This window comes from Protopterus annectens, chromosome 3.part0 (genome assembly GCF_019279795.1).
Source record: "Protopterus annectens isolate FY-2018-M chromosome 3.part0, PAN1.0, whole genome shotgun sequence".
Lineage (NCBI taxonomy): Eukaryota > Metazoa > Chordata > Ceratodontiformes > Protopteridae > Protopterus > Protopterus annectens.
Genome location: NC_056731.1, coordinates 933,943,652 through 933,970,725, shown reverse-complemented (window position 1 = coordinate 933,970,725; position 27,074 = coordinate 933,943,652). Strand labels below are relative to the sequence as shown.

Below are 27,074 nucleotides of genomic sequence, written 5' to 3'. Positions count from 1 at the left end.
ACTGAGAAGCTTCACAAGGGCCTGTCTTTTTCCTCCCTTAAAATCCACACCTTAGCCATTTCAGCTCATTATAACACAGAACCTCCCCTCTTCTTTCATCCACTGCTCAAGCAGTCCTCAGAGGAGCCAAAATTTTGAGACCACCCAGGAGAGCTCCAACCCTAGCCTGGGACCTTAACTTTGTCTTGGAGAAACTCACTCTACCTCCTTTTGAGCCAGCTGCTACTGCAGACTTAAAATTTATTTCTTGGAAAACAGCTTTCCTTTTAGCAATCACTTCAGCTAGAAGAGTATCTGAATTACAGGCCCTTATGGCAGTGGAGCCTTTCATCATCTTTCGTGCAGACAGGGTGTCCCTCAGAACCAATCCATCCTTCATGCCCAAGGTGGTATCCAGTGTGGCTCTTAATCAGTCCATTCATTTGTCAACCTTCCTTCCCAATCCACAGAATAAAGGGGAACAAAGACTGCATTCCTTAGATGTGCACATACAACTTAGATTCTACTTGGACAGGACTAAACCTCAAAGGAAATCTGAACTGCTGGTGGCATTTGCTGCAGGGGCAAAGGGGAAGGCTATTTCAAAGCAAATCATTTCTAAGTGGATATGCCATTGCATTAATTTCTGCTATAAGCACCATGGAAAACCTATCCCCCAGGGGATCAGACCTCACTCCACCAGGGCTGCATCTACTTCTACAGCCTTTCTCAGAGGCGTCCCTACCAGGAACAATCCTAGAAGCTGCTACCTGGAGTTCTGTAATACTTTCACCAAGCATTATCATTTGCCAATTTTCTCTAAATCCAGAGCTAGCTTTGCCACTAGAGTCTTGCAAGGCCTTATAGCTGGCCCTAATGCTAGCTAAATTCCTCCTGGAGGATGACATAATGGTTAAGGTGTTTACCTTAAAGACACAAGGTGCAGGGTTTGATTCTCACATGGGTAATTGGATAGGCTTTAAATGGCCCAACAGGGCAGTTAGCCTAGTATTGATCTATGAACCTATAACCACCATAGCTTTGGGAATCTACCCAAATGTAATGACTGCAACAGTGAAACATGAAGAACATAGTGCAGTTGTGTACACTTACCATAAATGTAGATGTTCGAGTGTATTCACTGTTGCAGTCCTGGTTACCCTCCTTCCAGCCCCCTAACTTCTTTTGGCTATACCTCTACTTTCCTTTACTATGCTTAAAAGCCTTTTTGGTGTATTTGCTTTTTTGTTGGAGGTATATCTTTATTCTTTTATATTTAATTGCTTCCCATTAGGGGAGCACCTGACATCTGGGGCAAGAAAAACTGATGTAATGGCGTCGGCTGCATGTTTTATATCCGTGACTACCTGACGTCATGGAAGAAGGGACAGCAACCGACGCAGGACCCAAGACTTTGTTAATCAGGCCAACTGAGGGCTACCTGCAAGCGGTTAACCCAAATGTAATGACTGCAACAGTGAATACACTCGAACGTCTACATTTATGGTAAGTGTACCCAACTGTACTTTTCTCTGGGGTGAAAACGTCAGATGGCTTTCGTGTAATTGAAACTTGGCTCAGTATTGAGCTTCTGCCATTGTTTAAGTAACTCTGGATAGTGTTCAACATGTCAGCATTTTAAGCACACGAACCCCCATGGTACAATTTTAAAGCGTAGACATGCATCAAGATGGAATCTCTGCCATTCAAGCTTCTTCATTTTGTATAGCAAATTCTCCAGCTGTTTCAAGTCATCCAGAAATGAGTTCATATCAGGCAATTCCCTTTCGGCAACAGTATTCTAACATCAGGGGTGGCTGTATGAATAATGAAGTGGAGAAAATTAAACGTAAATAGATTATAGCTTTGCAGGCACATAGAGAAACAGGATTGAACAGTACTATTCCTTTAAAACCTGCCCTTAATGAGAGGCAGGTGTAATGGAACTTACTTGGTACTGTTTTAATTGTGATTGAGTGTCTTTATTATTTATTAAATGTTTAACTTTTGTTTGTATGGTCTGAATAAGTGGTAACCCCATGAAAGCACTTACCGTATATTCAAGTTTGCTGTGTTTTTTTTTTACTGCCCTGTTGTTCGGTCTTATTTCTTTATTTGTTCTTCAAAAAGTGAGCCAAGAAAACATGAAAAAATTCTCCTGTCACCAAAAGACAGGCTGTTTTGGTCCAAGAGTCCCTTGGTTGATTCTCATCATGGCAGTGGCAACTAAAAAGGAGCTTAGAGAATACAGCCACTGTCCATTCCCTAAATAGGGTGTTTAAGGCAATGGACAGGAAGGGAAGGCAGCTATATTCTTCAAGCACTATTGCATTACAGGCATTCAGCTATGCCACACACAAAACCGGTTTCATATAGATTTAGCAGAGCAGGTCTTTACTCTAAAAGAGAAAAAAAAAAGATTTCTGCACTTGTGTAAGGCCCAGTCACTTCCAGTTCAGAGCCCTGCCCTTCATTTTCTCTTTACTAAGTGCATGGCCATGGTAGCAGCAAACTTGAGGCTGCTCTGAGTGAGTGTTCCCTTATGTAGACAGCTGGCTCTTCACTGCCATGCTGAGAAAATCTCTTGTGTAGGCTAGAGACTACTTGCTTCACTTCTGCCCATCCTTAAGCACTTTTGTCAGCTATGAGAAAACTGTTATTGTAGACCCCATTCTTATAGTTCATTAGATGCCACCTAGACATGAAGTCCTGCACCATATTTCTTCCTCCAGAAAGAGTCTAGTCATTAAGACTTATAGTTGGGAATCTGCTACATTTCATACCTTCTTCTGCAGCCGTTGTCCTAAGGGTTTTAGGCCTCATGGCTTCTTCTTGCCTAATGGTTCACTTAACACAGTTAATTTAGGGATTCTACAGTGACTGCTGCGAAAGCAGTGGTTGCAAATGACAGATTGACTGGTAGCTCCATTAGGGTTACCAATCTTTGCAGGAGTCAGCTTCATTGGTGGTTAACCTCCATGCAATTCTCAGAAGAGAGGCCCTTTCTGTTGCCCTGGCCATTAGCAGCGATTACCACGGCTGCCTTCTCCTTGGGGTGAGGGTAATTAGCAGAAGAGGATGGTCTCTAAGGTACATTGACAGAACAGCAGGCCAGCCTTTACATCAGTGTCATGTAGGTGGGCAATCATCATAGTGTTGGAAAAGCTTCAGGACTTGCCTCCAGGAATGATTTCCATCCATGCAGACGACATGACACTAGTATGGTACATCAGCAAGCAGGGAGGAAATGAATCATACTCCTTGTGCCAGGAAGGGTGATAGTGTGACAATGGACAGCTCTTCATATCACTTCTTGACAGCAATGTGCATTCCCGAGAGGGCCAACTGTCTCGCCAGTGGGCAAAACAGATCTGCTCTTTTGATTCTCGAGTGCTCTTACATCCCAGAAGTTGAGCATCAAATTGTTTGCTGCTGGGGGCTGTCCTTGCTGTGAACTGTCTGCTTTCCCAGTCAACACCAAGTGTAGTAATAATTTTTCCCTAATTCCCTAAGAGGGACAGTCCATGGGAGACTCTGTAGTCAGACAGTGGCCAATCAGGCTTATTTATGCCTCTCTCCCCCTTCCCCTGATTTCAAGATTCATACAGAAGGCAGTCTGATGCAAAGCCATGGTGATCCTCATTGCTGACCCAGGCAATTCTGGATGTTCTTCATTCTCACTGCTGCAGTAGCTTTTTCACTATATGGGTTGTATGTTGCCTACAATACAACATCAAGCCATCTTCGCATAGCTCTGGTTCCCTCCCATATCTTCACTTTGACTGTAGGGTTTCCCCTCCTTTGTCCTGGCCAGTAAGCAGTTACAGTGAGGAAAACCTTATTACTTTCTTGCCATCTCAAGATGAAGCAGCTCTGAAGTTCAGCAAGAGCAGCAATTTGTCTTGAAACTTCGTTTTTGGCAAAGAAGTCCCCACAGGAGAACGTTTCTCACAAAAATCATTGCCCATTTAAGGAAAATCTGTTTTATATTATTTATGACTAAAAGCAGTAATTCCCATTTAAGAATCCTGTTTTTTTTTTCTTAGTGTTAGTCTCCCAATAGTAAATTTCTGTTTTCACCTAATGGCTGATTTAGTGATTTGAGGCAATTTTTCGGTAAAAGTATGCAGCTTATGTAAACTTTTAATGTTTCTGAAAGAATTTAGGAATTGAGAAGTGTTATAAATGTCAGAAAATTATAGTAATGTTTTAATGGTAGTATACACTTCGTGACAACTTAATTTCTGCCAGGGGCAGATTGTGCAGTGGTGTTTCACTTCTGATAGAATTTTTTTGTATTTTTCTTAAGGTTTTAAACAAAATAGGACTTTTTTGGAGCAGTGTAAGTGTGTGTGCGCGCTGCTTGTGAACAATTGTTTCACAGCTTTTTTTCCAACCAATTCATTCCAGTACTGCTTTCCAGCATTAAGACCACTTTGGTCCCAACCCATGTACTTAACTCCGGTCCTGCTGGTTCTTCTCCCACTGTACCTAAAAAGAACACTAAAAGAACCCTTGCCACCACAACACCTAAGCCATTGGTGAGTGAACCTGTAGTAGCCAGCTGGTTACTCACTTCACTTGTTTCTCTGGGTTACTCTGGTGTAGTCCTTTTAAATACTGGCATGAGCAAGCCATCATCTTTGTGTCTGGGAGACACTCCAGGGGATATAGCCCAGGGTAACATGGGAAGGAGAGAGTCTTTCTTCTGCCAGGGTGGTACAGGCACATAAGGAAGGTTAAAGATTGCTCATCTGAAGACATGGTGTCTGTTATTAAAGATGATCTTTCTTTAGCCAGGTTACTATTACAGGCTGTTAATTCTGGTGTTCCAAAATCCTTATCTCAAGGCATTGTCACCAAACAAATTCCTGAAGAAAATTTGTTTGATGATTCTTTCGTAGACAGAAACAAGGCTTCTTCTCATGTAGATTCCCAAGCCCATAACCCTGATTCTAAAATTTGGTTCATTACCGCCTCTGGAGGGACTTTTCTTTCTTTCAAACTATTTCTAGGACGAATGAGGTATTTTTGTGGGAACATCTGGATGTCCCCCCAAATGGATGTATGTTATAAGTAGATGTACCTAATTCTACACCTACCCCTTCCATTTTGCCAGCCTTGGAGGATGTGTTTGAAGGAAAACTCCACCTTAGAACTAAAAAACAAAAACATTTTTTTTATTCTATCTCTGTTTTCCTAGCTATTTTAACACCTCAAAATTGCTCGACTGCTTATAGAATTTTAATACGTTTTCAGCAAAATGGCAGTCAATGGGGATTGACATATCAGTGTGATCTTGTTTTTCTTCAAGCCTTTCTCTTTCCTATAATCCATTTCAAGTCTGCTTTGTACGAGTCATGCTAGACATGAGGAAATAGTGGTGTATTCCTATGCCACTGACATATAATGGGATTAGTGTCTCGCTGTCATGTTATATACCTTCTATAACAGCACTGCTGCTTTTATTTCTTAAATTGTTGCTGCTTTTATTTATTAAATTGTTGCTGCTCTTATTTCTTGATTGGCAATCATTTGTGTGCGCCTCAGAGCTTGTTTTACAGTATACTAAAGAATTCTACACCTGCAACCAAAATAGCTAAATTGCAGGCATTTGTTCAAAGTTTCTTTTTGTATTCCAAAATGAATTGACAGTCCCCTCCCCCCACACTTTGGTAAATGTGTTGCTACTTTGTAAGAATTAAAAGAAAAAAGATTTTCTGACTTTTCTCTAAATGTCACAGTAATCTTTGATACTACATTAAAGTCATTTTAAAATGTAAAGCAGTAAAAACAGCAAAGATTTAAAGTTTAAAGCTTGGCTTTTCAGTACTGTGATGCTGCTTATGTGAATTTGTCAAAAATGTGACAACTGCGTTTGGACCATTGACTGACCTAATTGCTCTGTTTGCTATGAAAGGCATGGCTACATTGGAAGTAGTTATGAATCAGTATGCATTCTCTTCCTCTCTGCAATAAAGACAGTGGAAAACAGTTTAACGCTTCTGTCTTGTATAGAGCAGCTGATGATCTCCTGGTATCAGCAAGACTAATTACCAATATACATTTGTCAGCAGCACCTGACTGCAAATTGCTTTGTGTCTGTGGTATGTTATGCAGGCATAGACAGATTCCTCTGAAAATTATGTGAGAAGTGTACAGAAAAGTGGGTGGTCTTTCCCTTCTTTTGATTTCAAGCAAAAAAAAAATAAAGTCTTAAGTACAAACAGGTCTGTGGTACCTACACAATTCTGAAACCATATTGCATGGAGAAAAGCAGTCTAAGCATTGAGTTAAACTGTAGGAGAAGGTGAAGTTTTCAGGTTCAGGCACCTAGGCAGTGAGACATTTCCCTCTGGTACATTTGGTTGAGGACACATGGCTGAAGTGACATTAGGCTGCAGAGAAATATGGCTGTTGCGAATACCTTGTGGGCAAAGAGAAGAATGCCATGTTAAGCCCACAACTTTAATAACCAAAATCACAAGGGGAAAGTAATGTCCATGGCCCCCAAGGTAACATGAGACAACAGACAGTATGACAAGCATCAGCAGCAGGCTGGCCAGTGGGCATGTCGGTGGCAGTACAAATGCAGTGCACAATGGGCAGTGCCTTTGTAATTGGTATGTTGGAGCTCTACCCCCTTCACAGTGTCTAGGGAACATTACCCAAATACTTACTGGAGCATAAATGTTACTACAGTAGCATTCAGGAGTATACCATGCTGTAGCACGCTTCTACATGTTGCAGTTAAGTAAGCATGTACTGTACACTAAGCACAATACTCATTACTACTTCTGCCCTCATACAGTTGGTTATTAAAGCTGTGGGCATGACTATGTGCTTCTCTTTGCCCACAGAAAATTCACAACAGCCTTATTTCTCTGCAGCTGAATGTCACTTCAGCCATCTGCCCCAACCAGATGTACTACAGGGAAATGTCAAGCTGCCTAGGTGCCTGAACCCGGAGTTTTCCTTTAATGCTACCTGTAATAATCTTTACTGTAAACATTCAGGTCCCAAAAAGGTGGACAGATTATGTAAAGTGGTTTACTATTAAAATTCAGAAAGGCACGCAGTTGGTCGAATCCATGGTTTCTAAGCTGTCATAATGTCAAACAGAAAATGGTCAAGCTTACATTAGTGAAAGTGGGTGTACATTTGCTAATACAAACTTGATGTTTTAAATGCAGATTGAGGTACAGTGAGGATCAGGTAATTTACCCCTTACCTCACTGTAGTGCGATCTCTGTGTTTGTATATATAATAACCAGGGGTTGCGGAAGGTGTAGGGGGGCTTGCCTCCCTGCAAAAATGTAAAAGGACCCACGGACCTTCAAAACAGGAAGTCTGGCATGTCGAATGTCGATGGTGCTCATCACGTTCGACATTTAAGCAAAATTTTTCATTTTTAATACGTTTTGATCTTTTGATGGAAAAATGTCTCTGGCTTTCAACATTTTGATAGTAAATCGTTTAAAGTACCTCTAATATTTTTGTTTTCTCATCTTAGATCAGATCCATCTGCCATAGCTACTACTTTGCCAACAGGAAACAGACTTTTAGTTAGAGTAATACCAACCCCTCCTGTGGACAAAGAAGGCAAGGTATTGGTCAGACTTGGTAAGAGAATTTTCTGTTCTTCCGCTTTGGCGTCTAGAATACACACACACATTGAAGTTTATTCTGTTTTTGCAGACAGTTTAAGGGAATACTCTGCCTCACTTCTTCAGAGGATTTCTCCTTTCTGAATCTTATGGTTGCTGATCTTTCACTAGTGTCTAAACATGCTTTGAAGAGTGTATATGACAGTCCAAATACTAAGTCAGGGGCCAAAGCTAGGGCTGCAGTTCTGAGGAAATATGCCCGAGTATAAAACCAAAAGTTTGCTGATGAAGTAATATCTGAAATTTTGAATTCTAAATTCAGTAAGAATTTTTTTTGGCCTTTCTGCTACTCAGAGCCTCACATAGTTTGATGCAAGAGGGAATGTAATTCAGGGAGTGTCTTAAGATTTTTTCAGGCCCCTTTTACAAATCTCCTAAATCCTTGTTTCCTTTTAAAAACAAAACGAGCAATCCCAGCCCACTTAAGGCAAACAAGGGGCAAAAAAGAGATGGAAGGAGAGGTACAAGAAGAAACTAGTATCTATTCCAAAAAAAGTGACATTTTGTTCAGAATGACTGTCCCAGTATTGTATCCCCCATGCCCCATCCACTCAAAATATATCCTAGAAACTGTCTCTTTGCTTTCCCCCTTGGCAACAGATTTTCAAACTAGTGTGTGATAAAAGTGGTTCGAGAAGGTTATAGCTACACTGGATAAAATTATCACCTTTCAAAGGACCCCCCCCCCCCCAAATCATCCGGACAAAGCAGAGCTTTTTCTCCTCAGGTTGTTCAACACTTCGCCTAGGGAGCATAGAACCAGTGCCTTCAGACCGGAAGGGCAAAGAATTCTGTTCCAGAATATCTGGTACCAAAGAAAGAGCATTCATGTAGAACAGTTCTAGAACTTTCCTTTCTTGGTTCCAAGATGGCTGCACACTGATCAACACCTTAATTTCATCTCACTCGGTATAATAAAAACTGAGAAAAAAGGGGCCAGTAAAATTGTCAGTTTGTGTAAAATTCATCTACTGGCTAGTAAGTACACTGTGTGGATGCCGTCAAAAAAGAAATTTGGAAAATCATTCAGAAAAGGTGAAGAAAAACTACAGGGTGGGAAGAGTCCCGCAGTTCATCAAAAAGCAGTTAAGGCTTCAGCTTTGCTACTAGAGATGCCATCCAATAATTTAGAGGAAAAAATAATTCAAATGCACTCATAAGTGTTCAAAATAAAACGTTGAAGGAATTTGTCAAATCAAATAATAGGATGGAAAAAGTAGAAGTTTTAACGATTTGGTTGAATTGATTAAAACTGTAATAATCTGAGTTTGAAATGAAAAGTGTAGCTGGAATATGAGGCTTCTCACGAAGAGCTGTTTTAAAAAGTAGAGTAAAACAGTGAGTACAGAGGAAAAACCTGAGACTTTTTGTTGTATTAGCGAAGCTTGAAGAAACAGACTCTGTTAATTTAATAAAAACATAACTGGATTGGTGTTCCACACCCATTTTTAAGGCAAAGGTTACATTGAGTGTGTACTCCAAACATGACCATGAGTTAGCAGCCAAGACCATATTTAGTAAAGATGCAGTCATACCAGCAGAAAGAGTTGATCGTGACAAAACTGTGATAGAAAGGAAAAATATTAAAAATTGAAGACTGCGTTATGTTTGTGGAAAATGACTGTTCACTGTCTACTAGGCAGAAGAAAGGCAAATGTATCTGTACAATCAGGGAATGTAGAGAGTCAGGTGTGAGATTCAAGCTGCTGTAGCCAGCTGTTTTCAGAATATTTTCTCCAGAGGAACCAAACCATTTTTGATGTAGACCCAGGCTAAGGAGAAAGTAAAAAAAAAAAAAATTATCCAACAAAAAGTGAACCAGCAAGCAGAAACGGATCCTTCTTCTCGTTCTACTGACTGTAAAGCTCACAGAGAGACTTGACTGGTGAAACTTTTTCCAAAGGAAAATGCATGAGAGAGAGAAAAAGTGCAGAAGTTGACTAGAAGAATCTAGTTGGGAAATGGAGATGATTAAGAAGCCAAGCAACACTGAAATTAGTGAGTCTGTGAGGGACTAAAGCATCAATCACATTTGTGAAGTATGGCTTTGCTAGAAAAGGTGGCTAGGAAAGACTTAATTTTTGACTTTGTTAAACTTGAGTGGGCTGTAAAGTATATACCCCACTTTGTCGTTCTTGTTTAGAAGAACACTAAAGGGAAAAGTAAATACAAGTAAAACATTTTTTGTTATTCAGTATCTGTGTAAATCATTTTGTGATATAACCTGCATGTTTTGTAAAGCAGTTTTGTGTAGCGTGCAGTCAGGTATTTTAAATATGGAGGAAGTCTTTTCATTTACCATTGTAAAGGCTCAAGATAATAAAATAAACGTTATTTTTTCTTAGTTGTAAAAAAAAAATACAGACTTTAGACTGTAGCAAGAAAGACCAGACAAAACAAGTTTGGCAATATGCTATGATCTTGGGCTGATGGGGTAGAGTGTAAAAATGTACTAATTATATGTAGAATTCAGATAATTTCAGGGTGGATCTATATCTAGATTAATGTCTTTGGCTTAAGCTGTAACTTTTTTTGTAAGTTAATAGACTTAAAAAATAAGGCAGCATGACAAAAGGCATGGAAAAATGGTAACTTTATTGCAAGCTTATTATTCCATTAGCAAATGCACTTAGTGGCAGATGGTCTACAGCTGAAGGCAGTTGGCCAAGGGAATTCTATACATTGTGTTACTGAGTGAGATCTGCAAAGATTCCTTCATGCATCTGCAAAGTTGTTAATTTTATCTACTCTCATAGATGACTACTTTTACATGAAGAGCGAGCTGTCTGAAGGTACAAGCAATTTATGTTGAGAGTTCTAAACATTCTTTACTGTGGAAAAATGCAAAATTTAAAGGTACAGTGTCAAGCATTTCACTTAAGAGTAGTTTGAAATTATGGGACATAATAAGAAACAGTAGCCTTCCCAGCAGCCATAATCCTTGTGTTTAATAGAACAGTGCACCATTTAATTTTATTTAAAGGTAGCTGGATTATTTTTTCTTATGGCTAAACCTTTGTGTGAAAGCAAGCTGCTGTCCATGTCTGGGAGGGGAATAGGGATAAGAAAAGAACAAACAGCAATCAGCATAAGTGAGAACAGACGTTGTAACATGTAATTTAGCATAGGTAGCCTAAATTCTAGATTAAGCAATGCCTGTAGGTGGTTGATTTGGTGGTGTTCCTATCTGGAGGCTTAAACTTCATTTGTTGAAAATGTACATAGATTTGTGTTTGCCTGAGTTAATAGAGGATGGGTTGGTGTTAAAATGTGTTTTTTTTTTTTTTTTGTTTGAGGATTTGCATCAAATCAAAATGTCTTGAAAAATATGACATAGTTTCAAATGAAGATGAGAAGACACATCTGTGCAAAAGATTAACCTGCCAAGCAGTGTGTGCATGTAAAAATTTGGAAATACACACACAAAAAATTGTACTGTATAGTAGGTGAAAACAATAGCGTTTTAATCATAATGGCTAGTCTGTCCATATTATCTTGGAATGTAAATAGCATCACAGTACAGCAGAGAGTTGATTATCCAAACTAATTGGGACCTAGGGTAGTTTGGATAATCAAACTTATAACTGAAGTGGATAAAAAACATCTGAAGTCTTGTTTTTTTCTGCACACAAGAATACACTTTTCAACCATTAAGCGACTCCATTGGACAATAAAGAATATTTTTCACACACACAAGCTAAGCTACAAGCTCAAAAAAACATGTTCAAGCAAATACATATAATGTTTACATATTCAGACTTGATTTTTCCTACCCAAAAACTTTGGAAGGCTGGTTCAGATAATTGATGTTTGGGATAATCCACGTTCGGATAATTGACACTGTTGTATAGACAAAAAGGGAAGAGTACTGAATTAAGAAATGCAGAGTTCAAATGGCAGTGCAGCAGGAAACATGTTTGGAAAGAAATGAGTGCATGGATTTGACAAATTAAGGATTTCAGGATGGGTATTCAGCAGAGCATCAAGAACAAAAGAAAAGGACAGTTTCTTTGTGTCTTTCGGCTTTTCCCGGTTAGGGATCGCCACAGCAGAACTTCGGTCCGCTAATGATTGGTAGTTGATTTTTATGTGCCGAGTTACCAGCGCTGACGCACAACCTTCAACGAAGGTACGCCCATTCACGCATGTCTCCATGCAGAAGACGCTCTAGCTGAGAATCGAACCAGACAGCGTCTTACTATGAGGCGGCAACGCTACCGCAGCACCACCACCGCGGATAACAAAATAAAAGGACATATATATATAATGAAAACTTCCGACTCTGCCACGTAACAATTTTGATTTTTTATTATTAAAACAAAACAGAAGGTAAGCGCTTTCGCGTATGCTACCATACGCTTCATCAGACAATTTGAAAATGTTAACATCAAAGAATTTATAGGGAGGCTTCGCCTATCAGCAGATGAATTGAATTAATCAATTAGCCACAGAGAAACATTTGAAAAAACTGGGCTTAAAACATTTAGTATTTAAAAAGGAAGCTGCATTTAAAACCTGAATAATTTAAAAGGTTTAAGAACAAATCAAAGTAAAAAAACATATGTATACCATAAAATCATATCAAAAGTACATATGTAATTGTAGTGAATAAAAGAATAATAATAGTGGCATACATTCTTCATAAAAAAAATAAAAGGACAGTAATAATGATTAATTAAAGGGGCTCTAATAGTGATGGAGGAAAAAAATACAGTAATGGTAGATTTGTGGTAGTAAGGGGTTATATTGGCAAGGGAGATGGATTATGCTGGCATATATGTGGATAATTATGCATGAGATTAAAAAAATATCTGTTAAGCAACCACGTTTTGATAACTCCAGTGTACAGAAACCTTTAGCACTATGACACACACAAGAGTTGTTGCCAAACATAAGGATCCTGTGACAAGAAAAATAACCAGATAACCTATATCTTCATTTGAGATGTTTCAGGCATTTTATGGAAATGTGTACAAAGTAGAGATAGGAATGTGGAGATCTTGAAAGAGCAGAAATGGAAATATTTATGGAAGATTGTAATTACGCCAACGTTAGAGGAAGATGAGGCTTAACTCATACTTAAGATAGGAGTAAATGAGATAAAAATGGTTATGTATATCAAGGTACTGGGAAGTCTCCAGGGACAGAAGGTATTCCTGTAAAAGTTTGGAAGTTAGGAGGGAAGAAAGTGGTAAAGATATGGAAAATTTTGTTTATTAATATTTTAAAATGAGGGGTAAAACCATCATCTTGGAAGGAAGCTGTGGTAGCTGTATTACCCAAAGAGGGTAATGACCTGTCAGAGCTAGCTTCATAAAGATCCATTTCAATTTTAAACAATGATTGTAAAGTGTTTCTCTGTACTAGCTAAAAGAATGGCAAATGTGTTGCCAAAATTGATGAATTTAGATCATTGTGGTTTTGTGGAGGGGATGCAAACAGTGGTCAACATTAATAGAGCAGTAATGATCCAGAGCAGTGCAGAATGTAAGAAAATACCACTGTTGTTGGTGGGTCTTGATGCAAAGTACATTGGGATTTTATTAGTAGGGCAGTGGAAGCAGTTGCATTCCCTGATACAATAATAAAGTTAATTAGGATGCTGTACGGTGGATCAGAGGCAAGAATTAAAGTGGGAGTGTTCCTCTCTGATAAGTTGTGTTTGAACACAGGAGCCAGACAAGAGTATCCTCTTTCCTCTTTATTTGCTTTATATTTAGAGCCATTGGCAAATAAAATAAGGGACTCAAATTCAAGGATAGAATTGGTATGGTAATCAAGAAAAATTGGCTTTATTTGCAGGTGATGATATTTTGTACTTGATAAACCCAGTAAAGGACATCTTGGTGTTATGGACCATTTTGAAACAGTTTATTGAATTATTTGTGATATAAAATTAATGAAGAAAACCAAAGGCTATATCTGTAAACTGTGTACCTACACATGAATTGTTTCAACAGTATCAATTTTTGTAGGGAAACAATAAGATGAAATATTTAGGAGTATGGATTATAAAGGCTTCAGTTATGGCAGCTAAGGATATGTTGGAAGGGACTAAACAAAAGATAATACAAAAACTGAGAAACTAGGAGCTTTTGATGTGATGTTAATTTTCATTCTATCCTCAACTGATGAGTTCAGATGTGATCCTGAGACCTGACTCTGCTGTTACTAAAGCTCATGGTAACCAAAAAGCTCTCGGGCTTCTTCCTTACCCATAACACACCAACCCTAAGCTACCTTAGATCTCATTTCCTGCTTTTAGCAGTGGTCCGCCTAGCTCTCAGACTTTCACAGGTAAGTGATAATGTTTTCTTTGAAAATCTTTTAAATCCTTATATTTCTTACTTTTCTCATCCCTTACCCTCGTATGATTTCATATTTCAATTACCATAGTTGGTAATTTCTCCTCTCTCCCTTTCTGTATCTAGCGTCTAGTTGTAATTCTATCTTTTTACCTTTCTACACTCTGGTGTAGTCCTTTCTTACCATCGCTGGTAAAGTTTTCCTGCCTTTGCTCTCTTTGAACAAAAAATGAACTGTCTCAACATTTTTCTTTTTATAGTTAATAGAGTGGTGGAAAAAGGCCCATCTGAGTATAAGAAGTGTGTCAAGTGGGGGCATACACTACCACTGTGAGATGCCCACACATTGTGTTTGTTATGTAGGGCCACAACATCTGCAAGAGGATTGCTCATTGTGCTGTAATTTCAATCATAGGACTCTAGTAGAGAGAAAAAACAAACTTATATTTGAAGGATTGTTACCATTGTCATTTAGGGAAGTGATATCCGGGGCTGAATCCCCCAAATGTAAAATTAAGGAAGTAAAGCCTTCATCTCTGAAGCTTTCCCAGCTCATCTACTTCAGTTTTTCAACTGTCATAAAAAATGTCCAAGCTGGATCTAAAAAGATTTCCAGAGTTTTTCTCCTTCGGATCCGAGAAAGAAAAAAACAGTTGATCCAACCATCTCTGACATGACCAAAAAAAGCCATCAGGTCTGACTGCCTAGAGTCTTGTAGTTTTTCCCAGGACCAAATATTCACCATTTACTGATCCTGTGCCTTCCAGGGTGCTCTCACCCTAGTCCTCCTCTTGCCATGACTGATTTATCCAGAAGTCTGACGGAGGAAGATGTGGAAATAATGAAGTTGAAATTCCTCTTGTCGCAGATTAAGATGGGTGTCTTGCAAGCTCCTACCCTCTCACATCAGAAGGCCCATCCATCAACCACACCACCACTTCAACTTCCTCTTCTGATTACTTTGGTTGCTGCAGAGTCCCTTGAGGTGAGCCTTCCGGTTCAGTCTGGCTCTGATCCGAAGATAGCATTATCTTTGGATCCTAAGCTTACTCTGAGTGCTCCAGTTTAGATTTCTTGGCTCCAGACAACTCTTGGAGCCAAAGCTTCCCTGTCTGGTCCGAGTTGTTGGAGTCAACTCTGAAGTTGTCAGAGCCGTCTCTGCCCCTCGGAGCTATAGCATGAATAGCTCTGCTCCAACTTCCTCCTCGGGAGATTCCTTTCAGAGTGGATGAGGACAGCAGTCCAGAAGCTTGCCTTCTTGGCACCAGGGTCTCTTTCTCTCTGTCCGTGACTGTCAGCCTTCAAGGTTGTGAAGAGGGTGTTCTCTGCTCCAACAGGACAAACAGATCTTATCCACTCAGACAGTCTTCTACCCTCATGTTTCTGCACTTAGAACCTCATCATTCTGTACCACAGAGACAGCCAGTCTGAGATCTCCAGGCTTCCCAGCAGGGTATCACAGTTTCTTGCAATACCTCCCCAGAGCACTCCACTGAGGGAGGTCTCTAGGAAGAAGCGCAAGAGGAAGCACTTGGACTTTCCACAAGAGTCAGTCACTGAGGATACGGATTTTGATGAAGGTGAAGGGTCCCCACGATCACCTCCAGAAAATGTCTCATTTGGAGACGTCCTTGAGATCCTAAAACAGGTGGCTGGACCCCCAGCAACCCTTCATCTGAGGTGTCATTATTCCTGGAGGCTGTCAGTACTAACCCAGCTACCTTCTGGGTTACTCCACCCACCGATGAGCTCATTGATTTGGTCTCTCGGTGGGCGTGGAAGGAACCTGACACAATTGAACCCATACCCAGAAGACCAGACAAGATTCTGGCACCACCTTCAGGAAGTGAGTTTTAGTAGAAAGGGGTGCCCGTTGATGCCATGGTCATGGAGGCAGCCACCAAAAAGGAACTTGCCAAACAGAGTTCCACTGTTCATCCCCCTAACAGTGTGTCTAAGGAGATTGGCAGGTTTAGGAAGCATGTCTTTGCTTCGGCAACCTTTGCCTTAAAGTTGCTGGACTAATTCCCTCTCGGGATCTATTTCTGCAGAGGTCCAGTCATCCATGACTTCTCAGTTGGCTACCTTACAATCTATTTCAAATTTTTCCAAGAAGCTTATTTCGCTTGCAGCCAAAGGCACCGCAAAAGCAAGCTGGTTCAGGCATATCTATTAGGAGGCATGCCTGGATGCGCTTGTGTGATTTTGCGGAGCCCTTAAAGTCTTCATTCATCGATGCTCCTTTTGATAAGACGTCTTTGTTTGGCCACAAAGTGAACGACACATAATCCAGGTGTGCGAAGGATGGAAAGACCCTTTCTGCAGTGGGTGTGAGTTTTTTCAGCCCCCTCAAAGATCTTTTTTTTAGTAATCAACGAGGCAGTCAGAAGATGATGTTCAAGAAGTCCCATGGTCTTTTCCAGGGCACACACATGGAGAAAGTTCCCCTCGGGACAGAGGGGGGAACTCTAATGGCTGATGTCACCCTCACGACAGGAGGCCCACAAAACCAGCAGTCTGGAGATTCTTTCTCTGACAAGACCCTACCAGTGCTACTGAAAAAAGGCCCGGTTGTCTTCCTTTGGAGGCATTCCGGGGTCAGTTAGCTCTGCACAAGAGAACCTGACTAGACATAACAAAAGGTACTTACTGCTGATGATTATATCCAGAGGCTATATTATACCCTTTTGCTTCCCACCTACAATCTCAAGAAAAAACCCAGATGTTCCACCCAGTCAAAGGGAAGAAGCAGCAATTCAAATAGAAAAGCTGCTAGAAAAAAGTCATCCAAGGGGTCCCACCAGACCAGATAGAATTCAGAACTTACTCAAGGTTTTTTACTGCCAAAGAGAACTGGGGACTAAAGACCAGTTTTGGATCTTAGCAACTTGAACAAGTCAGTTCAACATACCACGTTTTGGATGGTCATGGTTCTCCCCTTTCTGGGTAAGGTCGACTGGATGTGCTGTGTAGACCTTCAGGATGCATACTACCACATAAAGATGAACAGACGATCCAGAAGGGTAATGCCTCTCCTGGCTGGGAGCCGATCACTACCAGTTCAGAGCTGTGCCCTTTGGCCTCGCCACACCCCCCAGGGTGTTCATCAAAGTTGTGGCAGTAGTAGCAGCTCACTTGAGACTGCAGGGATTCCAGGTGTTTCTGTATCTAGACGCCTGGCTCATTACTACCCCAATCAGACATCTGTTGGTAAGGGCAAAAGATTGGGTTCTTCAGACTTGTTCTCATCTGGGAATAACCATAACCTATGACAAGTTTCAACTGACTCAAAAATTGGAATTCATACAAGCAGTTTTCAACACAAAATCAATGGTAGTTTGTACTCTTGAGGAAGGTAGTTAAGCTATCCGATCACAGGTCAGAAAAATAATGTGCAGTACCAAGATTTCAGCTCACTTGGTCCTTCAAACTCTAGGATCAATGTCAGCTGCAATAACCCTGGTACCTTTACCCAGATTTTGTGTGAGGATTCTCCAGTGGATTCAGCAACACAATGGTTGACTTTGTCAATTCATGTCAACTCTGATGCGAATCACTCAGATGTGCAAGAGAGCTCACAGCTGGTGGATACAATCATATCAAGTTCTATAAAGCCATCCATTCATTCCCCCCTCAGCCCAAGGCCATAGTGACCATGGGCACTTTCCAGTTGGGGTGGGGTAGAGGCATTTTCTGAGGAAAACAGTCCAAGGCACTTTGGTCCCCCAAAGAGGCCAACTTGCATATCAGTGTCCTAGAGATGAGAACAGTGCTTTTAGCATTGCAGGCCTTCCAGGATGCTCTCCCTTCAGGGCCTATCAGTAGTTTGGTACATCAACAAACAAGGAGGGGTCGGATCATAACCTTTGTGCAGAGTAGCACTCAGTGTGTGGCCATCTCATCCAACCAGTTTCTCATAGCAACGCACATTCCAGGGAAGTTCTGTGTAATAGCAGACAAACTGAGCAGGTACATTCTTCTACCTTACAAGTGGTCTCTCAACACAAAAGTGACAGAAATGATTTTTTGTCAATGGAGCCAGCCTTGCAATGTTTTTTTCTCCCCTAAACAAGTGCGGCAGCTACTTTATTCTAATCCCCCCACAAGGGGAGTCTCAGAGGAATGCTCTACTTCATGATTGGTCCCCTGGTCTACTTTGTCTACCCACCCATTCCATTAATTCTGAAATTTCTGCAGAAAGCTGCCAGGTTGAAGAGCAGAGTCATCCACATTTCACCGTACTGACCTCGGCAGATTTGTTTTCCTTACTTAGGCCTCATTTACTTCACTAACCTTGGATTCTGGATCTGACTTCGGACCTCCTGTCTCAGCTCATGGGCATGATCCGTCCTGACATCTCAAACCTCAGGCTGACGGCTTGGTTTCTTTCATTCTATTAATAGCCAGACAACCAGTGCTCTCTTCCCCTGTCTGACATGTACTTTGGTTTTCCCATAAATCTTCAACACGAAAACTTTATATAATTAAATGGAAAAGGTTTGTTTACTGGGTACAATAAAATTGTGTTGAGCCATTTTCATCTCCGATACATAACGTACTCTAGTTTTTAGCTTTGCTTTTTAAAGAAGGGACTAGTTCCTCAACCATTAAAGTACAGTTATCAGCAATATCAAATTTTCACATTGGATTTGAAGGTTCTTCAGTAGCCTCTCATAAATTTTGCTGAGTTTTCTTGCAAGGCACTCTTCTTTTGAGACTCTCATTTAAGGACACTGTCCCCTCATGGGGTCTCAGTTTGGTCCTTCAGGAACTAACCCATTCTCTCTCTGAACTAGCAGCTAAATGTGAGCTTAAGTATCTTACTTGGAAAACTGTTTTTCTAGTAGCCGTTACCTAGTAATTTCAGAGATTCAGCCTTGTCTTCAAAACCTCCTTACTTGATCTTTCACAAGGATAGAGTGACGCTGCGAACAAATGCCTCCTTCATTCCCAAGGTGGTGTCAGAATCTACTTATCAATCAATCCATTAATTTGCCAGTGTTCTTTCCATGTTATATTTATTGGATCTTCACAATTACATTTTTACCTGCATAGAACAAAATAAATTAGAAAAACAGACCAATTGTTTCATTTGCAGAAGTGAAATTGGGTAAACCATTTACAAAAGTCAGTTTATCCAGATGGCTATCTGGTTGGATTTCATTTATCTGTAACAAATTGGGTTATACCTTACCAAAACCGGTGCGAGCTCATTCAGCTAGGTCTATGGAAACTTCTTCAGTCTTTCTGTCCAGAACTTCCATAGACAACATATGTGCATCAGCAACTTGGGCTACTCCCCATACCTTTATTACTCATGGTCTCCAGGGGGGTAGAGCATTGTGGTTCAACTGTGCCACCCAGGATTGTAGGTAGCTGGGGACTGTGTCCCATCAGTTGAGGATTAAATGAAAATTGACAACATCAGATAAAGACGTTATGTACTCGCCCTAGCGTTCCATCTGTGTTGTCCATGTTCATTCTTCAACTTCCCACCCACCAGCCTCCATCCCTTCTATTCACAAACTTACAGACAAATGAGTTGTTAGGATATCATTGTCCTTTATATTGAGCTCCATATATAGTTTTTTTTTCTTTTGCTGAGTATATGCAGTCTTAATGTTTCCTATATTTATGCATGTTAAACATTTTTTTTTGTGTGTGGTAAAATCAGCAAGCAATGTCCATAGGGTTGGTGCATTATGGGTAATGGAGAAGCTCAAGAGCTTTTTGGTTACCCCAAGCTTTAGTAATGACAGAGTCAGATCCAATGATTGGATCCAACCCATCAGCTGAGGAAGAATTGAAAATGGACAACACAGCTGGAATGTTATGGTGAGTACATAACTTCTTTTTTATGGGTATGGAAAGTAGGATGGAAGCAGTTGGAATGTTTAGTCCCTTTAGTTTTTATATGCAGCTCAGGCATATTTTTAACAACCACAAGAGAAAGCTGTAGGGAATAGTTGAATAGAGCTGACAGTCTTAATCTAGGAGAGTAAGAGGCAAGAATTAAGTGGAATAAGTTGATCCTTCCAGTAGAACAAGGTAGTCTAGGATTACCTAATTTGAAGATATATTTTATAGCTGCACAGTTAAGGCTTGTATACATAACACAAGTAGAAGGTTATTCATAGTGGAAAAGAACAATGAAGACATGGAGGGAAGAATAAAGAAATAAGGAAAGGTTTGGATTTTGGGTGCAGAGCTTTAAGGGCAATGACCATAGAGAATACTATATTCATGAACTAGCATAAAGTATGGTAAGAACTGAGCTAACTTGGGAATGGGTAATGGTGATTTTGTCAATGGAGATGGCTGTAAGTAGGTGTATAGAAAATTGGACAAGGTGGCTGGAATTTATGGGAGAACTCTGTCAAAGCAACAAATATATTGGGGAGGAAATAACTAGAGGGGGAAAGGAAATATAGCGGGATGAGGTCAAGTAGTAATTTGGGCTGCAAGTTAGAGACTTCCTTCCCTTCCAGGGAATTGATATCCAAGTATAGCCAAACAGAAAGGGATAGGTGAGACCCAAGTGAAAGGCCTACGTAAAATAGAGCATTTAGTTACATCTAGAATGGAAACTGCAAGAAAGTGATAATTAGTAGAGCATATGAAGTATGTCATGATAACTGTAAGAACTGATCAGAGGAGGTTAGAAAAGATTGGAAAGAGAGACTAGAAAAGCAATTTACAAGAGAACAAGGGGAGGACCGTCTATGGCTCCCAAGTATGCAGCTAAGGTCATAAGATTTAGATTTTTTGCTTGGGAGTGATTGCATAGGTATTTTTGTACCCCATGAAGGCTTCAAACAGTTTTTCCTGAGGTAGGTAGCAGATGTTTGGGTATGATGTGTAAGAAAAAGGTAACTGGGAGCATGTTCTTTGGGAGTGTAATGAGTTGGCATATTTTAAAAATTCCCTACAGAGTACTCTGTCAAAATATTGAGAGAGCAAATGGGTGTAACTACGGAAGTGTTTTTTGAGCTGGGATACAGTATCTGAATTGCCTAGACATAGTAAGGCCTTGTTAAGTTTAATTCTGGTGGCTGCCTTAAAAGCAATTACTAGAAAATGGAAATAAAAATTTAACCAACTTATTTGAAGTATTGAATATTGTAAAAGAGATGATGGAACTGGAAGTGGGCTCTTTAGAAAAGTGAAGGAGCAAATTACATAGAAATTAATTTGCTAGAACAATACATTCAGCATAATGTTCAGGAGGATTAAGGGAAGGCAGGAGTTTAGCAATTTGGTATGTTGGAATGAATTACAGTTATAAAAGAAAGAAAACATATGCAACGTATGTTTGTAAATCTAAAAAGTTAGAACAATGTTTTTTTTTTTCCTATTAATGTATACATGCTTTGTCTTTAGAGATAATTAGGAAAATGTCTTTGGATAGATTCAGGGAGAAACCCCAAACATTGACCAGTCTTGTGTTCAGTACTACTAACTTCAAGGCACAAGTGTCAAAAGTATTAAGTCAAGATTCTTAGGCAGAAGATCTGGCAGTTAAGGTAAAGGCCAAGACCCTGAAGATGCAAATTTCAGCACTGACCCACACCGCACAAAATTGGAGGGGCAGCCATTAGATTAAATGCACCTAAAGCAGAGTGGACAACTTCCAGGATGGTGTTACCATTGTGACAGTAAGGTTTATGTTTAAGAATTGTATTTGACATTTGCATAAGAGAACTTTAGGAAGGTTTTTTGACAGTTATTGTTAGCAGATTCAGTATGAGTATTCCATTTGCAGCACCTTTTAGCAACTGGTTTGTTTTCCAACATTTTCCTTTGTTAGAATTCATTCTGTATTCATGTTGTTACCACTAGTAGCCAGTGTTGCCTGTTATTGAGAAGAAAAAAATGTCATATTTGTGGCTTATGTTGTACTACTAGAGGTTTTTTTTATGTCTTTCATACTGTGTGATTCTTGGGTATTGCATTGTTGTAGACTAATTGGTCTCAATGTTTTAGTACTTACGGTTAAAATGACTACATTGCTGTTACTATGAGGTAGCATTCTTACCTGCTTTTGTACTAAACAGTAAGATAATTTTTGAATTGCCTGAGTTGAAGGATCAAACGCTAAGAATTCTAAAGTATGCCCAATTACTGTCTGTTTTTATACAAATTGTTCAATATTCAGAAAAATAATTTTAATCGTTTTGATTTTTACAGGTGGTTTTCAGTTTCCTAGTATTAATGTTTCAAATTTCAACTTCGCTTCTGCTAATCCAAGTGGTGTTTTTCAGTTTGGTGCAAGCACTGGAGGAGCAACAGCTGCTGCACCCTCAGCACAGACTGCAGTAACTAGTGCTAGTGGTTTCCAGTTTAACCCGACCCCAGCATTCACAATAGGGTAAGATGCATGTTTGTAAATTTTGTAATTTTTTTTTGTTTGTTTTTGTTTTTTCACTCTTCCCCACCCCTTCCCCCTCCATTTCATGGCAGTAACATGCAAGTCATAGTTAAACGGGGTGTAACCTTTTGTATATGTAACACTGCATTTTATAAGTTTATTCTACAGACTTTACTGTTATGTATGACTGGCAGAACATGTTTAAAATTTGTGGGTGTCTAAGCATAAATTATATAGGTTCATAGGTAGGTACTAGGCTATCGGCCCAAGGGCCTACGTAAGCCTAGCCAGCAAGGTTCCATAGCTTACGCCGCCCAAGAAAGTTATTTTCCTGTGCCACTGTCCAGCAGACACACGGAAGTGATCCCCGGGGTGTATTTCCTATTTCCCATCCACTCATCAAGATTTTTCTTGAAGAGTGCTAATGAAGAACAATCATTTGCAGAGATGATGTAGAGCTTCTGTAGGATGTCACAGTAGGGTAGATGTTTGGAAAAAATAATTTATTATTTTGATATGCTTACAAGAGTTTCAGATTTTTTTAATGGCAAATATTAGGTCTGGCCTAGTAGCAGAAAATCCTAACAGTGACCACCCATGTTTTGCAACTGGCATAGGAGACCCAAAAGTGCTGGGTGCCATGTTAACCAGCTCTGAGGAAGAGGGGGTTGGTTAGGATTTCACTGGAAAGTAGAAAGGGAAGATGTGCTCCTTAAAAAAGAGCAGATGCGGAATTTCTACAGGGTAGTAGATTGTACTTTTGTTAGATATACCAGTGTGTTCAGAATTAGAACTTTGGAATGTATGTAAGATGCCCATAATGGAACATTAGTTCAGTAATTTGACAAAGCTAAAAGTCTAGCTCTACCATTGAGAACCCTCAGTGAGGAGTCCTATGATTAGGTTTATCCTTTCCAACAAGTCATGGTTCAACAATTTTTTTTTTTTTTTAATTATCTGAAGTTCCCTTTCTGAGGGAAGATAAATGCTGTGGGCATCACACACTGACTATGCAAACATACATTCACTTTGATCATAATTTGTTTCTATGCTCAGTTTTGGATGTTAGTGCTTGCTATCATCTGTGCAGTAGTCTTGTATATGCTTGCCCTTTGTTTATTCTGTGGTCAGTTTTTGAATTAAAGAGCAGTGGCTGAAAGAGGCCCCCTTTATGTTAAAGTTTTGCCTGAAATTTTGCTTGAATGACTGCCTGTCATCTGTGCTACCTACACGTAGATCTGTTTTAATCTGCACTCATTTGTGGCTCCCTGGGCCAGGGATTGTTCTTGGCTAATGGATATTTGATTCTGCTCCAGTCCAGCATTTCTCTGGGGTGCTTGAGGCTTGGAAGACTTGCATCTCGGTTCCTGTCCTGATATGATGCATCTTGGAGTGTGCTTTACTCTTATCCTTGGTTACCTGATCAGGTTGATCATTTGTCTGCCCAACCTGATTATGGATAATAGCATCTACAGTTACCCAGTCACAGGTCAGAGGTACTTCTGCAAAGGCCTCTTACTCTTAAGGCCTGTCCTTCTCTTCATTTAAACTTACTGGCCCTTTTAGAGGGTTTTTTTTTTTTTTAAACAAGGTTATCCTTCACCAGGGTTATGGCTCGAGTGCTAATGGTCAAGTACTTGTTCACCTCTTTTGTGAATTCTAGACTTGCAGTTGCTGGACTTCACTAGCAGAGAAATTAGATTCCGTGGTCATACCAACCCACCCACAGTCCAGACCCTGAGTTGGGGAGGATGGACTCAAAACTTCTTTTGTGTTGTCTGCCCCTTGGGGTGCATTTTTTTTCCATTTCTGAAGTAATTAATTGTAGGAGTTGCTTAGATGTTCTTCGTGTTTCACTATTGCAGTCATCACATTTGGGTTATCTGCCTGCAGGTAGCCCTCAGCCGGCCTGAATACCAGAGTCTTGGATTCCTGTATCAGATGCTCTCACTTCTTCCATGATGTCAGGTCGTCAGGGGTATAAAACATGCAGCCGACGCCATTACATCAGTCTTTCTTGCCGTGCAGTGCCCGAAGCAGAAGCTGTTCGCAACTGCCAGTCGGCCAACTCCTGAAATTTTCGTTTTCGAGTTTCAGAACCAAAGTCTTCAAAAAAGATAAGTACCCCGTTGGGGATCCCTTTTCTTGCTCTAACCGATGTCAGTAAAAGTTAACAATTGTCCTACCTGTGGAAAGCAAGTACCTCATAAAGGTTTTCTTTCGTACTGCATTCCTTGCTTAGGCCCAGACCACAACATCCCTCGCTGTCGGTTTTGTGCCTTGTTCAACCCTCGAACCATTCGTCGTCGGGCTATCTTTTCAGCAAATTATTTTGGTATTCTGTATCCGTACTCCAAAATGGCTTCTGTATCCGTACTCCAAAATGGCTTCGTTAAGCCATCCGACTACCGATCTTCCGAAAAAACGTGCAAAGTAGTAAGTGGTATCTTAGATATTCATGGATGTTTTTGGATGAACTTCGACATTTTGAGTTCCAGGGAAATGAAACCTTGTTATGCACATTTGATGTCTGATGTCCTTCATGGATGCATCTGCAGTCATAACAACTGGGTTGTCCTGTCGTCAGGCAGCCCTTCGGTCGGCCGGATTCCAAAGTCCGGGTCCGGCTTCGGCTGATGTCGCACTTCACCCGACGTCATCTCTGCTGGTCTTCGGGTATAAAGGCATCAGCCGACGCCATTTTCCTCAGTCTTTCTTGCCGCGTGGCGCCCGAAGCAGAAGCTGTTCGCAAGTGCCGGTCGGTCAGATCCAGAGATTACTACTACCGAATACTACCAAGACTTCTAAAGCTAAGTACCCCATTGGGGACTCTTTCTTGCCTCAGCCGATGTCAGAAAAAGTCAATAACTGTTTAACTTGTGGGAAACAAGTACCTCATAAAGATTTCCACTCTTACTGTTTGCCTTGTTTAGGCCCAGACCACGGCGTAGCAGCCTGTTCAGCCTGTGCTTCATTCAACCGACGTAACGCTTAGGCGTCGGTCAGAGTTTGCTGAACAGTTTTTCGCTCAGATTTTGCGTACATTATGCCGCCGGATCCTCCGACTACCCAAATTGTTAAAAAACGCAAAGAAAAAGACCGACACTCGCGGTCCGTGGTTTCGTTCGAAACCATGGTTTAGCAAATCATGAGTGTCTCTGTTTCGGCCGAAACCGAGAAAACTGATCAAAGTACAGCTGAATCAATGACTACTACTGAGGTTCCTGCTACCTTACTTGAATCGGCCTCAGAAATTTTACCTACAACAGTGGTTACTAGTGACTTATCAGACACCATCCCTTTGGATGTCTCTACCCCAGCACGTGGTGCTGCTAGGCCTCCTACAGCCATGTCTATTAAGGCCTTTGCCAGGGCTAAAGCAGCCAAATCTACTAAATCAGTGCCTGTTAAACCCCCCTCAACCAGGCCCACTTCTAGTTCACAAATGCTTACTCTGGCAGAAGATTTAATATCCTTAATTAGGGGATCTCAATCTCACCCAGACAGGGCCTCTCAGCCCCCAGAAAAGAGACCTAGAGCAGAGCCCCCCGAGCCTGTGTCCTCTGATGATTCTGCGGATGACTCAGATATTACAGACCAGCCAGAGGCTCCTTTCTCCAATTATGAAGACTCAGATGCTGAAGAATCCATTCCAGCTGCTTCTCCACCAGAAGAATTCTCCTTTGGGGAAACCTTACATGCCATGCGAGAACAATTCCAATGGCAGGAACAGGATTTCTCAGATTCCAGAAAAAGACTTAGGACTTTTCTGCACCTTCCACAACACAGGCCCTTAGCTATACCTCCTGTCCTCTCTGTTGTGGACGATGCATTTAATGATGTCTGCACTGCACCAGATTCCTTACCTCCAGCCCCTGCCAAACCAGATAGATTTTACAGGGTACCAGACACTCATCATCACCTATACAAGGCCCCACTTGCAGACCCGAAACTATATCCCAGGGGCCTAAGGCAGTAGCCTCGACCACAGCAAAACCCTATTCCTTCTGAAAGGGAAGCCAGGTCTTTAGACAGATGGGGCAAAAAGTTTACACCTCAGCTACTCTCTCAGCTAGAGCTTTAAACTGTCAGTTTCACATGATACAATACCAAGAGTTTATGCTTGATCAGTTAACTGAAAAGCTATCCTCTGATGACTCTATAGATAAGAAATATGTATTAGAAATGGTAAATAACATACAACAGGTTAGTAACCATTCCTTAAAATGTGGCTATGATGCACTGGAGGCTTCATTTAGATCAGCCATGACTGGCACAGTGATAAGAAGACATGCATGGCTGAAGGAACAGGTCTTACCGGATCATATTAAAGCTAAGTTATTAGATGCTCCTATGGATAAGGCCAGTTTGTTTGGTACACCTGCCCAGCAGGTAATGAAGAAAATGGAAGAAAAAGCAAAATCTGTACAAACGGTTAAAGATTTCTTGCAGGTTCAGCCCCCAAGGTTTAGCAGGAACTGGCCTGCCAAAAATTGGTCCTTTCCTGACTCCACAAGATCCCAAAGGGAGAGGAATAGACGTTCCAGAGGCAGAAATCAATCCAGAGGGGGTGCCTACAGAGGACGACAGTGGCAAGGTAATAACAGAGGCGCAGACACAGCCACTACCACTACAACAGCACAATCACAGTGACTTGATTCTAACTCCGCCTACCAGGGAACAAATAGCAGCACCATTAGGCGGAAAATTAACCTTATTTTCGAAGAACTGGCACTATATCACAAAAGACAAGTG

The 27,074-nt window shown here is 40.7% G+C and overlaps 1 protein-coding gene across 1 annotated transcript in view; it reads left to right on the top strand.

The window, feature by feature from the left end:
• Positions 1-27,074, top strand: part of NUP153 (nucleoporin 153) — a gene marked incomplete in the record, with an annotated part of 2,476,866 nt that overhangs the window by 2,334,263 nt on the left and 115,529 nt on the right. Inside the window, 1 exon segment of the mRNA XM_044065729.1 lies at positions 22,139-22,319. Within this exon segment, the coding sequence (XP_043921664.1) occupies positions 22,139-22,319 (181 nt within the window).